Consider the following 16,144-nt stretch of genomic DNA (forward strand, 5'->3'; position numbering starts at 1 on the left):
TAGAATAATTCAAGGAAAGCAAAAATCCAAATTAAATTCAACCTTTGTTTATACCAGTTTGTTGGAGCTTTTGTAGGGACTCTCAGTAGCAAAAATAACATGCCAAGTGAATATACCTTGTGGAGCACTGCAAGGACTAATTCCATGAAAACTTTAGCCAGGGTCTCGTGAGTTGCACCTTCCTGTCCCAGACAGGCTATACAGACTCTGGACAACTGAAACAAAATTAATTTTCCCCTACAAATTACATCAATTAGGGCTTTGTACTGCCCTTACAGTGAAAGGTCCCATAGATGTAGTATACATACCTTAGAAGTCTCTTATTTAGTGTTCTCCAGACTTCGTACGTTACTTTAAAAGCCATTTTTTCCCCCAAATATGAACTCTGTAGTGTTACCTGGAGCACAGAATAGAGTAGAAGCAGTTGTCTGAGTGGCTCAGTATCTCATCTGATGCTACCCTTGATTATATTTCCTCCAGTAAACACTGAATTTTAATCTCTTCAGGTCAGAAACCACTTACTCTATGTATGCAGACACAGAGACTATATAGTATTTCCTACTGCTAGATAAGCAGATAAAGATGTGAAAAGAGGGTCAAATAAACTTGATTATTTATCTCTTTATAGCTTTGGTATTTATATATTTGGTTAATTATACAGGAAGCAAGAGAAATCCGGTCTCAGTAAGGAATATGAGAAATAATGTTCTTTTGACAGCTTAAACACAGCAAACCTCTAGTCCTCTAAATATGAAAATAATTTAGTAATTTAGTACTCATCCACTTACAGAGCTTCTGTAAAAAATATAACATGTAATTACATATTTTATTTTCCCTGGCTATGAAGTTCCCAGCTTCTCCTTGCTAGTCCTTCTCGTGATCCCCAAAACAGCTACGCCAGCATAATTTAAAAGGTTATGAATTAAAGTGGTTTCCTTGCTGTGAAATAATTTATTTATTTTCTCTTAAAAGGTCAGTGTCATCTTATTATACTTCCTCAGGAAAATACTTATGAAACTCCAAGAGCTATTCTTCCTTTTTTTTGTTTGTTTGGGGGTTTTGTTTGGTTGGTTTTTTGTTGTTTGTTGTTTTTTTCTGTAATAGTTTCTTGGAAGCTTCAAGGAGACACAGATCATTGTGTCTGCACAATGGATTAGGCTCCTTGATTTCCAGCAGAGGAAGCAGGATTACAGGTTCTGTAGACACTGAAATTCTCAGGCTACCTCTATTTCCCAAGATGAAGCTAGTCCTCAGGCTAGATTTAGATCTACATTTTCCTTTCTTCTGTGTGCATTAGTTTGCAGGTGTAGAGTTCTGCTCTGTAGGTGTCTCATAGTGGAACACTCAGGCCTGTGTGGGATTCTTTTTTTTTCCCCCTTAACACTTTGTTAAGATCATGACAAATCCTGTGAAATCTGCTCAGGAGCAGTAGTTTTGTTGTTCCTTAGGTTCAGCCCTCTCAAAACTCTCTATTTCTGGCATGTCAGTGCTTATAAAGCTGGACATGTAGGACACAACTGCACTGACCTCACTCCAGGGTAGACTCCGAGCAAATCTGACTCATGGCAGAGCTAACACAGGTTTAAAGGCAGTGTGTCCTCTCCAGATGTTTTCAACTGGACCAAGGAGGAAAGTGTAAACATACTGCCCAAAGAGCACAGGATAACAGAGTCACTTTGTAAACTAAGAGGACAGGATTTCCTTGTAGCATTCTTCGAATGTGCAGCATCAGCAATGAACTACACTGCATGGTCTTGTAAATGGAATTTGATTTTCTTTGCAATACCGTTTTGTCTCCAGCAAGAGACTCTTTTTTTTTTTTAACTTCAGCATCTGTGGAGGGTCCTGAGAACTACTCATCATCTCTATGCCCAAAAAGTTTGATTCCTTTAGGAAAGAAGGAATGGGCTCTACAAGTTAAAGTGCCTCCACAGCAGTTGGCCTGTCCATTAAATACTGCACTTCATCCAGCACTGGTAGGGCTAAAAAGCAAGTCACCAGATTTCTTTAAATGTTATCAAGATAATTGTCTCGGTTTGAGGGGCAAAAACCAAAATGTTTACCCACAAGCAGAGGAGGGGGTTTCCTCCACAATAATAACGCCACTCTTTATCAAATTTAAGAAAAGGAACTTTAATCAGGCAATGGATACAAGAAGGATAACTGTTCTTAACTGATATTTATATATATATATATATATATATATGTAGGTATAGATATAACTATAAACAGACCAGAGCAAAACCGCTTCCCCAACGCCACAGAAAAAAAACCAACAACCCCCACAACAACAACCCCCACACCGGCAAGTTTCCTCCAGGAGGAGAGTTATACTTATGAGGCAGTATCAGTGTCACAGCCCGGCTGGCAGCAGGGTGAGTTCCCAGATGAACTCTGTCTCTCTCTCTGTGTCTCTTGGCCCAAATGAAGAAAGGAAACTGGAAGTGGGGAACCGCCGTGTGTCCTGGAAAACAGCTGCAAACTTCTTTCTCCCAGGTTGCTGATCCAGCCGGGGCGGGCAGGCCGTGACGCTGCAGGTGGCGATGAGACTGGAGCAGAGACTGGGACCCCCAAATGCAGAAACCAGGAGAACAGCCGTGGCAAGGAGAAAAAGAAGCGGCTCAGCAAGAAGCAGCAGCAAGGGCCTCTCTCCAACAGTAGCACACACACTCCGCCAGAGCCGTGTGGAGTCCCCAAGAACCAAAAAAAAAAAAAAAAAAAAAAAAAAAGACAATCCAAGCCCCTTTCCCAACCCCTCTTTCCCCAGTCTCCCCCACCCAAAACAATCAAGAAGGAATTGGTAGTAGTTAGCTATTTCTTTTGTTAACTAATGGCATGGGGAGTTGCTGGTGGGGAGAGAATTTACATAATAATTCCAAACTACAACAATAATACAGAACACTGCAAGGTGCTGATGAAGGTGTTCCCCCTCCCCCAGACACTGAGCACCATGACCCTCAGGGGACCCATAACATGGGCAAAGAGAAAAGGGTTGGGGAAAGGTGGGTTTCACAGTTGCACCCTACACAGCTGTTAAATTCCTCTGAAGAAAAGCTAAAGATGTGTTTGAAGAGTGTTTGCTTTCCTCAGTTAGAGAGATCCAGTGGCTGTGACCAACAGAGTTTGAGAGATTAAGCTGCCTTCGTGAAGAGAATGTGACTTCTTTGGGGAAATGCTTTGCATCCTCCTTGTTGCTGTGGGCCCGTAAGGGAAAAAGACCAGCTGTTGGACAGCTGATTTTGACAGTTAAGACAGATATTTGGAGAAAATACGTAGTATTACTAAGAGTAATTCTTTGTGAACACATAAGAATCACTGTGTATTCATGTGAGAGTGTCTGGAGTAGAAGGCCACAGCTCTGAAGAAAAGAATGCCCATCCTTACAAAAGTGAGATGAAAATTTGAGAACTTTAAAGTGGACCCTTGCTTTGAAAAAATTATCTGGTTTAACACTCACTGTAGCTCTACCAAATGTAAATCCAGACACTTACTGTCTTTCAGAAATTAAACCGTATTATCACTGCATGGCAAAGAATTTTGACAGTCAGTGGTGTTGTCCACTCAAGAGAATTCCACTTTTGTCATTCTTTATGTTACAAAGAATGTCATAAAAAATTTTATGACATGAGTGTCATAAATTATTTTAGTGGAAAGCTCTGCCTTGTCCTGCTCACATACATTTGGAGAAACATGAACAATGTGTGTAGGCATGAAAGCCCCATTCTCCTCTAGGTGTACCTGAAACTGAAAAGCTTTCAGATCTTCCTGGTCCTTTAGCAGAATTGCTTCCAGTGTGTCTTTGTGTGTTACAGAAGACATTTTGTACGTTCCTCTCTTGTGGATACTTCAGATAAAAAATTTAGTATTAATAGTTGGGATGAAAGCCCCCAAGCTGCTGATTTAAAACAGCTTCTTCCACATGCTTCTTTTCAATGCTTTCTTTGAACACTATCATTTGATGAACTGTAAGTTATAAAGGGCACACTTGTTTCTAAATGCACTTACCCCTAAGTGTTGGGCACCTTGCAGCCAGTTTTGGGGCAGCGTTGAGGAGCTGTGCTCCAATGAGAAAAGCTATGTGAGAAGAGAGCTGCATTTACACACTGTTATTGGCTGCCTAAAATTAGCTGGAGTTAGCTTTTATTTTTTTAACTCATAAACATTAATCGATTCTTCACTTTATAAAGGTTTAGATACTAGACTGTGATAGTGCATAAAAGTATTTTATTGCTTAAAACATGCAGTTACATTCTCTGGATTGAAGAGCTGCAATTATTTAAATAGTGTTTAGTCCATCACTTATGCCCCACATGTGACTGTACAGTCTGCACAGTCATAGCCTCCAGGGTTTCTCCTGTGTGATTTTTTTTTATGGAAGGGTTATTTAGATGCCTAAGTTTGTCACTGTTTAATAAAAAACATCAAGCACTTGGGAGTTACCAACTTGAAGATCTGCTGATGACACATGTGCATCATGCAGGATGATGTGTATTAGCCACTTTCTGGGTCAAACTGCATCATTTCAGTTAGTCCTTTGTGGCAGAATGTGAATTTTTTGCATCTCATCCCAGCACTATTTTTCTCCTGTTTTGTAACTACTATGTTGCAGTTTGGTTTGGAGTTTTTGGTTGTTTGGGGGGTTTTAATGAAAAAAAAATGCTTTGTGCATATTTAGTGCCACCCTGGCTTTGTCCTGAGGAGTCCAAGGGACATCTGAAACATTTAGGACATGTCTAGACTGAAAGATGAGCTGTGATGAAACATGCATAAGCCAGCAGGGCCCAGATCTGCAGTGCCACGTACTGGCACAGATGGCTTAGCAATCTCCAGCCTGCCTGCAGCTGCCAAAGGACCACAGGAAAACTTTGCTCTTAAGCAAGTAGGAGCAAAAGTGTGCGAGTGTTGCTTTTGGGAGCTGGAGCTAAAGATCATGGTAGCGGTAAGGAGTGTTCCAGCGCTGGCTGTAGTCACTGATCCCTCCTATGTGCCTTAGAATAAAATCATTTGCAGGAACAGTTTTCAATGTAGAAATTGTAATACAATCAGAATTGAAATTTAGACACTGGAAACCACTGATGTGGTTGAGTGTGTTTACTGTACAGGAAAGCAATCAGCCCAACTGAAAGACAAGCAGCTGTTAATACAAAGACTGAGCCAACTAAAATGCAACTGGGGACCTGTAAATAATTAATAGATAAATTAATAAAGACTATTATGGTAATACTGTCATTGCCTGTAGATTGAACTAAATCTACTCATTAGGACAGATGACAGGCTGACTATTTTTCTTGTCTGAAAACACTGTAGAAAGTTAAAATACAGATAGTTATTTAGACTGTGAACAGTGTCTGTCATTTATTTAGTTCTTGATCATTTTATAATACTCAGTGAACACAAATAAGTGAACATTTACAGCACTTGATTTTCCTCTTTCTTTGTTAAAATGCATATAAAGAGAGTATTTAGACTAAGAATTATAAAACTTCTGTAGCTGAAATTGAACCATGGCTTTATGTGTAGTAATAAGTGGGACATTGAACACAGACAATTAAACTAGAGATACATGGAAACTGCTCAAAATCTTAAGGCATGGCTGAATGACAACTCCCTATTCCTTTATCTCAGTTCATATATTTAGCAGAATTATCTTTATCAGTTTAATTGGGTATTTATTGGTGATTGTGCTTCTCTGAGAGCTTCACAGACTGACTGACCTAGCATCCCTAAGCTGACTCCAATATATGCAATTTCCAACTTTAGAATTCCTGGAAGGGTAAAAAGCTAATGTAAATCAACTTGCCATCTACCTCCAAAGAAGCTGTTCCTTGAGCAGCCTCAGGAGTGACAATGAGCTATATAATTCTGTTTCCTCCAGCTCTATTTTTTTGGCAGAAATGGTATGGCATTGCCTTTTTTATTCCACTAAAATATAGGATCCTACTCTGGGACTATGGATTCTGGTAAACAGTAGCTTTTCCTGGTCACCGTCTTGGGTTTTTAAATACCACATAATTCTCAAGTTGTTATCCAGTTGTGGTACTTAGATGGTGCAGAGGCATTTGCATTCAGGAAGAGCATCATTAGCTTAGAGTTTATTTACTTTCAGGGTCTCTTTCAAAAAGAAATAGCATAATGTGATAAGTTAATTTCTGTAAAAGGAAAATAAAAGCCCTGTTGAAACATAGCAGCTCTTTGGCTTTTGAGGGATCATTCAGTTTTCATCCTATTTTGGTATGACACCACTCTGTTTCTTAATTAGCTCTGGAGAGTGCTCAGTAATCCTTGTCTTAGACTCCCTCTAGTGAAGAAATGGTGTGCAACTGTATGTGCTTGTTAGCTGAGAAATCCTTGTGTGTTTAACGGATGTGTCATGTCTCCATGGCATTAAATGCACTGGTAAGGTCTGCACAGGCTGTAGAACTGACATGGGCTTGGAAACTTCACTTATGCTGAAGTGTGTAGTGTCTTTCTGTGACTTTCCATACATACAAGCTTGCAAAGGATGGTACTCCATGACTGAGTAACCTGCTAGGTGGGCCCTGAACTTGTGAACTGGGATAGCTTGGCATGAGCATAGTGGAGTTAGAGGGCTGCCTGCATCTTCATCCTATTTTCTCCACTGTCTCTGATGATAGCACAGAAATTGAAGTCTTCAATGTATTAATAACAGTAACAAGATAATGAGAGTGTGAAATGAAATATGGGGGGAGAAAACTACACTTTATGTAGAATCGTCTTTTTTAACACAGAAATGGCCCTGTGGGCAGTTTCTTAGGAGGTACCAGCTGTGAGTTATTACGTGTCAAAGGAAATACACATTTGAGTAAATACACATTGTTTGCACAGAGACTGAGCAGCAATCACTATGCAGTCATTCAGACTAACACCTCCTTGAATTGATGGAAAAGGGGCAAAGAAAGGAGAGGTCAATTTTGTAGTGCTGCTCTATCACTGTCTTTGTCACTGAAAAGTGTATCAGGTTTAGAAGCTTGGGTATCTCAAAAAATTACTTTCCCTCACAGATACTGTACCTCACCACACAAGCGACTGCGTGGACTGTTATTTAGTATAGTATTTGACAGTATCATTATACAAAAACTGTTACTATGGGATACAAAGCGATTCTAACAAGTGTAGCTTTTAAGGCATTAGGTAACATTACGGTATCTGTGGATGGTTTTGATATTTGCTGTCTGTGGATGCATAAATAATAGGACTCAAGCTAGTTTCCTATCTCTCATTATGTAAAAATATAAAAAAATTTTTTTTAGAAATGTAACTAAACTATAGTCAGTATTGCTGTTTTCAGATGGGACTCTGATTTCACAACCTTGGTGCAACTAACTCTTTAATTTCAGTAATAGGTATTTCAGGATGTAAACAAGAAAGTACTTCTGGCAACATCCTCAGGGACAGCTCTTGGCATCTGCTACCTACTTTTGCATAAGTTACCAAGGGACAAGCCATAGTTGAGAGCTTTGCTTGTTTGCAAAATGCGACCCTACATGTTTTTCCTACATGTATTTACGAGATGGAAAAGTCTAATGTAGCTGGATAGGGCATCACATTCTGTGGATCTCACGAGACACCTTGTCCCAGCCATTCTGACATCCTGAAGTGGGCAACACCTGGCTACGGATGCAAAATCTCTAAGAACACAATCTATAGAAAAATGTGTTACTAAGTCCACGAGGCTTCACCTTCTCTAGGATTTCTATTTTGAACAAGTCAAGGAAGTGTGTGGTGTTAAGAGCTTGTAATGCTGTTGCAGTAGCATTTTAATTAGTTGGGTTTGTATTTTTATGAATATAGAAAATTGAACATTCAAGTACTAAATTAGTGAAATCGCTGTTGCAGTGAGGCAGGTGGGGCCAGGGCAGATCACAAGATCCCTTACACCTTTTTATAAATTCACATCTTTCCAGAAAGCAAGAAGTGGACAGCAAAGAGGAAGGACCCCAAGCACAAGAGAAGGCTTTGGGGTGACCTAAAAGGAGCCTCTGAGAAAGATGGAGGGAGATTTTTACAAGGGCATGTAGTGACAGGACAAAGGGAATGGCTTCAAACTAAAATGGGCAGGTTTGGATTAGATATTAGGAAGAAATTCTTTACTGTGAGGGTAGTGAGTCATTGGAATATGTTGCCCAGAGAAGCTGTGGAAGTGTTCAAGGCCTGGCTGAATGAAGCTCTGATGAATCTGGTCTAGTGAAAGGTGTCACTGTCCCAGGTAGGGGTTTGGAACTAATGACCTTTAACGTCCCTTCCAACCCAGGCCATTTGATGATTCTGTGAATACCAACTTGTGTGTATAGATGTAAATCCGCCTCTTGCCCACCCGCTAAAAATAAAACACTAAACATCTGTCACTGTGCTGAGTTTCAGTTTAATCCAGTTAAAAACTAATCTATACAAAGTACAGAATGGGGCTTTTTTAATACATATATTGCACTGGAGATATGAATTTGTACAACATTGATGAAATTTTACCCCTTCATTGTTCTACCGAATTCCCAGCCAAGTAAAAAACCAAATTTCTGCATCTTTGTGGTGGAACTGGTGTTTGTATTCTGCTTTTCATTTAGGAGGCGATTACATGTGAAAGCACTTGTGCCAGTGATATTCCAGTCCCTTATTTATCTGTGATTATAGCTTTCTACTGCCCAAGTACAGCACCCAAGTTGCAACAGTTGTTTACAAAACTCTGGATGTTTCAAAGTAAATGGGATAAGGGGGCAAATCTCCAACTGCAGAGTCAGGATCTTATAATCAAAATGCACCAAAACTGAAGCTTGAGCATTACATTACAAAGCATATCATGATCATATAATGGCATTTGTTAGGAGGCAAATGCAGCCTGAAGGAATGATTTGTATTGTAGAAAAGCCTTCACACTAAAGGTTTCAGCTCTTGATTCTCTACAAACATCTGTGGCTGTATCACTTGTCCTCTGCAAACTTTCACGTGGGATAGGGAGAACACAATAAAAATTTCCCCTCACTTTTTCCTTGATATTCGAATAATTCCCTCTTTGTTTCCCTCCTCACCCTGTTACCCATTATCAGGCTACAACCTCTAAGCCAGGGCTGTGCATGGAGAAACATTATGTAGCTGTAACTTTGTCTGGGCCTCTTTGCAAACAGATGAGGCTGTTGAAAGGTATTTTAGTCTCTTGACAAAGACAACATCAAACTGTTCTTAGAATTGCATGGAAATTACAAACAATGGAGACACTGGTTTTGGAAACTAAAAATGTCAACTACTTGCATACAGAATGAAAAAAAGGTAAAAGAAGTCCAACTGATTGAGTGGTATAAATGAAGGAAATGTGACATGACAACTAACAAGATGAAACAGATAAGGAACCCTAATCTGTTCTGGCACTGAGTTGTTATATTGTGTGGAGCACAAGAATATGCCCAGGTCTGATGAAAGAAGCCTTGAACACAGAAGGAATGTGCCTAGCTTCCATCAATCACAGTTCTTCAGAGTGAGAAAGTTCCCAAATGTCAACACAAAATGTTAGCAATTGCCTTCTGTCTTTTTTGAGTTTGCTCAAAATATTCGTTTTATTCCAAACCCAGCATCTTTTTATAACAAAGGCATTCTTCTGTTTCTTTGCTCAAACCCCAAAATATCTCTTTTAATGCCACTGTCAGCAGTTAGCCACAAAACAGGAAAGAAATGTAAAGGTGCATGTGTATCTGTTCAAAGCCAGCATTACACAATCAGAACAACCCATGTTTAAAAAAAACAAAATACACAAAACCCCAAGCAAATAAAGAGATCCAAACAGGGTTTACACTTTAGGATACTTTCAGTTTGAAATTAATGGAAAGCAAGGACAGTCACACAACTTTTCAGCAACAGAGTAAAACTGACAGGAAAATGAACTTGCTCTTGTAGAATCTTGGCTTGCAATATTAGGGACCTATCCTGGTTCAATACCAAAATAATACAATCAAGTAGCACCCCTGGTTTAGGACACTTCATATACTTAAACCAACTGCTGAAAAACTCAGAAGAGTTACTACTAAGACCCTTAATGAGTCCCAGATTCATGTCTGAGAAGACCTTTCTGCAGCACATGGTGCACTTTGAAAAATCTGGTTTTATTGTAGGAGGTAGGATAATCTGAACAGAAAAAGACAATGAGTCTTGTTCCGTTTTGCACAATATTTCCATCAACATAAAAAGCTCATTTAATAACATGCAAAATTTTGAGATCAGCTGACATCTGATGAAAGAATTGAGGACAAAAGTATTGTCCCAAGAGCCAGTTGAGCTTTCAACTGCCACACAGAATTAATCTCAACAAGGAGGACGGTTCAGATCAATGCACTAGAAGCACAGTATTCCTTTTGAAGGCTTACAGTGAAATTCTTAGGCTTCTGTAAACATGAAAAATATTCACTATTCCACATAATTCTTTGCCATGTTTAAATTTTAGAAAGTGCAAATTTTCTGTGATTAAGAAGTTTGATTTTTATTTGGTCTCAAAGAAGAAAGGGTTTGGTAGAGCTAGAAAGTGCAGGCCTTTATCTAGTTGCTGTTTCCTCATCTTTTTCTTTTCAGCATTTCTGGAAAGTTTCTACACAAAACTAGACCTAATGATATTCAGGCCTGGTCCCTGCTTCCTCTCTGAGAAGATTCTGATTCATGCCTAAACACAGAATGGCAGACATCTCTTCCATCTTTGTAAGAGAAAAGTTCAACAGCTCAGTCTGCTGGCTATAAAAATCTTTAGTATTAATTGTTTCCCTAATTTCCTCCTCTATTATAACCTCTAGATGATCCCCCTTTTGTTTCTCACTGATGCATTGGAGAGGAAATTAGTTTAATTTATAAATCAAACCTGACTGATACTTTATCTCTAATATAACCATAATTTTACATTCTGAGGAAGAGAGTGGAGAGTTCATGTTTCACTCTGATTTCCTGCCAAGCCCCCCCCCAAGCCCCTCCCACCCTTTCCCCACCCCAAATAATAAAGATGCTAGAAAGTTGAGGCACAAAGTGGTTAAGGGTGAACTTGATCAGTTCTAACAGCTGGTTCTTGGACATGTCCTGGTGGTAAAGGCTGATCACCTCCTACCGGATGTTTTGGTGCATCTCCAACTTTGTGTTCCCCAGCTGGAAAACAAGAATAGAGCATTTGTTAACTTCTCAATCAAATTGGCCCCAAATGTGAAAAGTCTCTGAAGGAAAGTTCCTATCATAGGAACAATCAACAAAACCTTCTATTTTTTTGTTTATAAATGGAATCAAAAATTTTCTATGTGACTAACAATGCAATCAGATTCAGAGTACCCAACAGACTGCATTATTTTTCAGTGTTTCTTCTTAGATTACCAGTTGTTTCTGTTTTCTGTGAAATATTTTTAAACAGTAACACATTGATTCTTTGGAGATTGCTCTTTCTGAAATATACCATGGTTTTATGGGACCTTTAATCCCAATATGGGAAGCTTGAAAAAGACGTAAGGAACAACTGGCTCCTGTATGTTACTCCTCACTGCATCAATACTTACAATGTTCTCCCTTGGCTTATGCTTGAATAATACTAATTTTCATAGTTTGATGAAGATTTCAGAACTTGCACCTGCATTTTTGGCATTCTTTTTTTGCTTGAAGTACCCTTAGTAGCTCTAGTGGTCTATAGGTTTAAAATACTGTCTATTTGGATGTCCTTGACTCAGTGAATGAGTAGTGACCAGTTCTGGCTAATAAAATGAATTCTTATGACACTTGATTATATGACTTTGCATAAAGATTTTACATAAAATAATACATGTGTTAAGAACAGTATCTACTACAATATTGACAGGTACAGGTATCTAAAGACATACCATCTGGTGAGGGCAATTTAGGCTCTTAGTTCTAAGTGTCGTAAAATTAAATTACCCAGAGGCACTTTCAAAGCAAAGACAAAATTCAATCAGTTCTGAATTTCCATCATTTCCTTTCATGGAACTAAGTGGGTAGAATTTCAGGGTACCAACAAAGGAGTAATCACTGAACACAGCACCTGAGGTTTGAAATCCCACTGTTGGCCCTGCAGGGGCAGTTAAGAGATTCTAGTATTCAAAAGGCTGCCTGGGTAGATCTGAAGCCTATGTTTGAGATGAATGTCAAGTTCTTGAGTTCTGCTGATTGTGTCAGCATACGAACATGGAAGCCAATAAAGCCAGCAGAGTTTCAGCTTTTCCAGAGGGGGAGAAAATGCTCAGTTAGGATCCATGGGCAGCAGAGCCCATTTAAAGCACAAAGGAAACATGAACAATCTAGATAAGAAGTGCTAATATATATCTGGCCATTTTGTTGCTACCAATGAGCAAATGCAGTGATTTATTATGCCACTGCCTTCTTCTGAGGTGTGGAAGCAATTGGTCTTTCATACTGTCTAAGACTAAGTTGTGGTGTCATGTTGCATCTGATTGCTGGTAAATTGACCCCTGAGGATATTTAAAAGCTTTGATTAAGACAGATTTTTTTAAGACAGGTCATTTGTATGTCCCTGTTCTTCTCTGGATGCTCAGAAATCCTAGATACCCTAGATCTCAATATTTTTAGTACAACACAATTCTCCTTCTCTGCCTTCAATGCCTTGTGTTAGAAATCTGTTTCTTTACTATGGATTTAAAAGCACTGAGATTTCAGGAATACTTTAAAATTACATACTTTCCTCTTCAAGAATGTTTAGTGAACCTCTCTACAGAGAGCATTAAAATTACACTAAGTTAATAGTTTCAACAGAAAATATAGTTGTAATGACTTTTCCATTGCAAATCTTATTTTAAAGTTTGTGTATCTACACAGAGACACATACGGGGCTGGAATTTCAGTTCTCCACCTGGTCCTGCGGGAGGATTTCCTTGCTGTAGTTTCTTTTGTTCCATCTGTTTTACAACCTGGTGAAAAACAAAATATGCAGTTGAAAAACTTAAATTTGTCCATGTTCTCTGATGTGACATAAATGAATACACTTGTAACAGATTTTGCAGTCGTTATGTACAGTCTTGATTAGTGAGTATATGGCTGAGTTGAGATGCTTGCACTGTTTGCTGTAATCTGAGTACTAGACTATGTTTTGCTGTGCTACCATTAGTTTAGGATTCAGCTGGGACTTATACAAGAAATCAAGGTAAAGAATGCTCCAGAGCTGGAATTGGCATGAGCTGTTACACATATAAGGGTACAGAAAAGGGGTAAAAATACTCTGTTCTCGTACATGTACCTGCTGAAGCTCTTGTTTCTGAGCCTGAAGCTGGTCATGCTGCCTCTGTAGCTCTTCCTTCTGTTTCTGAAGTTCTTCTGCCTTCTTTCTAAGTTCATCTTCCTGCTGGGAAATATGATTTTCAAATTCCTTCAGCTCATCCTCAGTGAAAAGCTGCTGTTGATCTAGTGTCTGCAAGAAAATACATGGAAGTGTGAATACTTAGCCAGGAACTATTGTATATTTTTTTATTATCTCCCCACTGAAATTCCTATCTAAACTGTACAGTTCACTAAAAAACTCTCAGAACAAGATACCCATACATGACACTGTAAAGGGTACACTCACTGCAAAGAGTAAAAAAGTAATTTCTCAGCCATTTTTTCAGCAAAACTCAACTACAGAAAACTATCGTCTTGCTTCCAAGCTGAGCTCTTATATTCCCTTTATTCGTAATCAAAATGTCCATTTTCCATTTGAAACGCATGTGTGAAAAGCTCTTCTAGAATCCCCAGGGTGGCGCCAGACCTTTTCCATGTTTGTGAACCCGTAAGGCTCACATCTGCATTGCATTAGGCTGCTACATTTGTAAGTTACATTTAGCTAAGGCGTTTCACAGCACACATACCAACCCAGAATCAGAAAAAAGCAAAGGTCACAGACATGCCATTTGGTTTCCTGGTAGAGTGCTGGTAATGCTACTCTATGTTGTATTTGGAACACATTCTTATTACCTCCCAGCTATCTGGCTCCAAAAATTCTTTTTTCTCTGTAGCTCGGAGAAACTCTTCCAAAGTCACTAGTCGGTCCTTGTTGATGTCAACCTATTAGAAGCAAAAAATTAAGCTTAACCTAAAGAATGTGTTTTGGTGGAGCTAATGTTTAATTTCATCAATCAAATATCCTCAAATATAACCACTTTAATTGTTAAAACTGTCCCCTTTCCAAGAGAACACCCGCAACATCTTCTGAAAACTTCTCACAATCTCATACAGCTTAACAAAAATAGAACTAAAAGGTAAATCTTCACATTTTACTTAAAAAATCGTTGGCTTTATTGAAAACATGTGTGTTCACAGCCCCAGTACTAATAGTAGAATGTAATTTTTTTTGAGAAAAATGTTTTGTAGCTTTCTGGTAATTACTCTGACTCACAGCTACAAAATTATATCCACTGTTGGATAGGGAGGTTCTGAATTGTGTCAGAATACTTTAAGGGGAAGGGAGGAAACCCTTCCCTTTAGGACTTACAGAAGACCAGGCTTGCTGTGTTCCTCAAGCTTAAGGAATATAGTTGAATACAGAAAAATTATGGGTGAAGAACACGGTGTTTCAAAACATTCCTTTCCTCTGTCTCCTGAGCTGAAAACCTTTCAGACCTAGTAAAGGTATTCACTGTCATAGGTGATACCTTTAGCTCTGAGTCCTCTTCTGAAGGGACAAAGGTGAGCTATGCCTCTACATATGGGAATCTTAACCATTTGCCAAGTGCCAAAGAACATTTAGAGCTCTTCCCTGTTTGACACACAATTCACAGGGAATTTCTATTGAATCTCAGTATCTGCAAAAGGCAGAGGTTACTGCACAATTCCTTCTCTGGAACTTTTTAAATAAAAACTAGTCATCATGCATTTACATCAGAATACAGGGATAGGACTTGAGAATTGTCACTTTGTGTGAATCCCAGCACAAACAGCCTGCAGTGTGACATGTCATATCTTTCTGCTGCACTTGGACAACACTTCATGGTAGGAGAACTGCATTTCTTGAACACAGAAGGAAATCAGCTCTAATGAGTATCAGTCAGTCCCCACCTCATTCATTACATGTTCTCGCATTCTCAACCTTTCTTCTTCCATTTCAACCATGTCATCCTCTTCATTCTTGGGATCATAAACTTTCTCCAGCTGAAATTCAGAATTAGTAAATGTTAGGTTGAAGAAAGGCTGCTCATTCAAATGACAGAGCATATATGGAAAAGTAGTGCAAGATGTTGCTAAAAACCTAAGTTCACCATTTTTGCAATAGAGTGAGAGTGCGTGTGCGTACAATTTTCATCTTTCAGCACAGTATTTAAGCAACAAGTGAGCCTTTCTTTCCTAAGAATGAAGTTTTCAGTTAATTCATGTGGTCTGTTGCAATTCAGTGCTGTGGATGTTACAGTAAAGTTGACCTCAGTGTGCACAGTCTGATCCTACATTTGATTGAAAGCAGGCCGAGGTTCCACGTGGTTTCTGGAATGGGACAGAGTAGTTTTTTTACCACAGCATGCAGCTGACCCTGTAAGCATTCAGGATATCACAAGGCAAATTGAGTGCTAAATTTAATGGTCCACTTCTAGCACAATACTTTTCTGGAGAGTTCATGCTTATTTGCTTCTACTTAACTTTCTCAGGCATTGAGCTCTACTTGCATAGCCATAGGTAATTTTAAGGCCCCAGACTACTTGTTTTTAAACTAAAAAACCTACAAAACAGTGAGACATCTGCCAAAAAAGACTGCCCTGTATTTTTGTTGTATTGAAGCGGATTATGGAAAAGTATTGTCAGAAATCTGTATTTGCAAATTATGTTTCTTTAAAAAATTACAGTAGTTTGAATTTATAAGTGTCTATATATACTGTATAGTGCATTTCTTCCCTGACTCTTTCAATTCAGAAAAAAATATTAGATATTGACAGCCACAGCCCTGGACCTATGAATGGGAAATTTATCAGGGTGTTTTTTCTGCTATACCAAAACCTAACCTACTGAAACAATGAAGATCAAGGCCCTTCATTTACTTACTGATTTTGTAGTTTCTATCTCTGGAATTTCAGTACATTGCTATCATTACTCCTCTGGGTGGCAAAAACATGCTAATATTTGCTTTTACAACAGCAAACTAAGGCTTAAGGAAACTAAGAGACTGTTCACTTTACCAGATGTACAT

The 16,144-nt window shown here is 38.8% G+C and overlaps 1 protein-coding gene across 2 annotated transcripts in view; it reads right to left on the minus strand.

Moving 5' to 3' along the window:
* Window positions 1-8,363: 8,363 nt before the first annotated feature.
* Window positions 8,364-16,144, minus strand: part of NUCB2 (nucleobindin 2) — a 29,841-nt gene continuing 22,060 nt past the window's right edge. Inside the window, exons 9-13 of one of the 2 annotated variants that reach the window (XM_071558884.1) lie at window positions 15,028-15,120; window positions 13,948-14,037; window positions 13,229-13,405; window positions 12,827-12,908; window positions 8,364-11,130 (exon numbers count right to left, since the gene is read on the minus strand). In XM_071558884.1, the coding sequence (XP_071414985.1) occupies window positions 11,018-11,130; window positions 12,827-12,908; window positions 13,229-13,405; window positions 13,948-14,037; window positions 15,028-15,120 (555 nt within the window). In that variant the 3' untranslated portion in view covers window positions 8,364-11,017. The remainder of the gene's footprint in view (window positions 11,131-12,826; window positions 12,909-13,228; window positions 13,406-13,947; window positions 14,038-15,027; window positions 15,121-16,144) is intronic. The other variant, XM_071558883.1, reaches the window with a different exon arrangement.

This window comes from Pithys albifrons, chromosome 6 (genome assembly GCF_047495875.1).
Source record: "Pithys albifrons albifrons isolate INPA30051 chromosome 6, PitAlb_v1, whole genome shotgun sequence".
Lineage (NCBI taxonomy): Eukaryota > Metazoa > Chordata > Aves > Passeriformes > Thamnophilidae > Pithys > Pithys albifrons.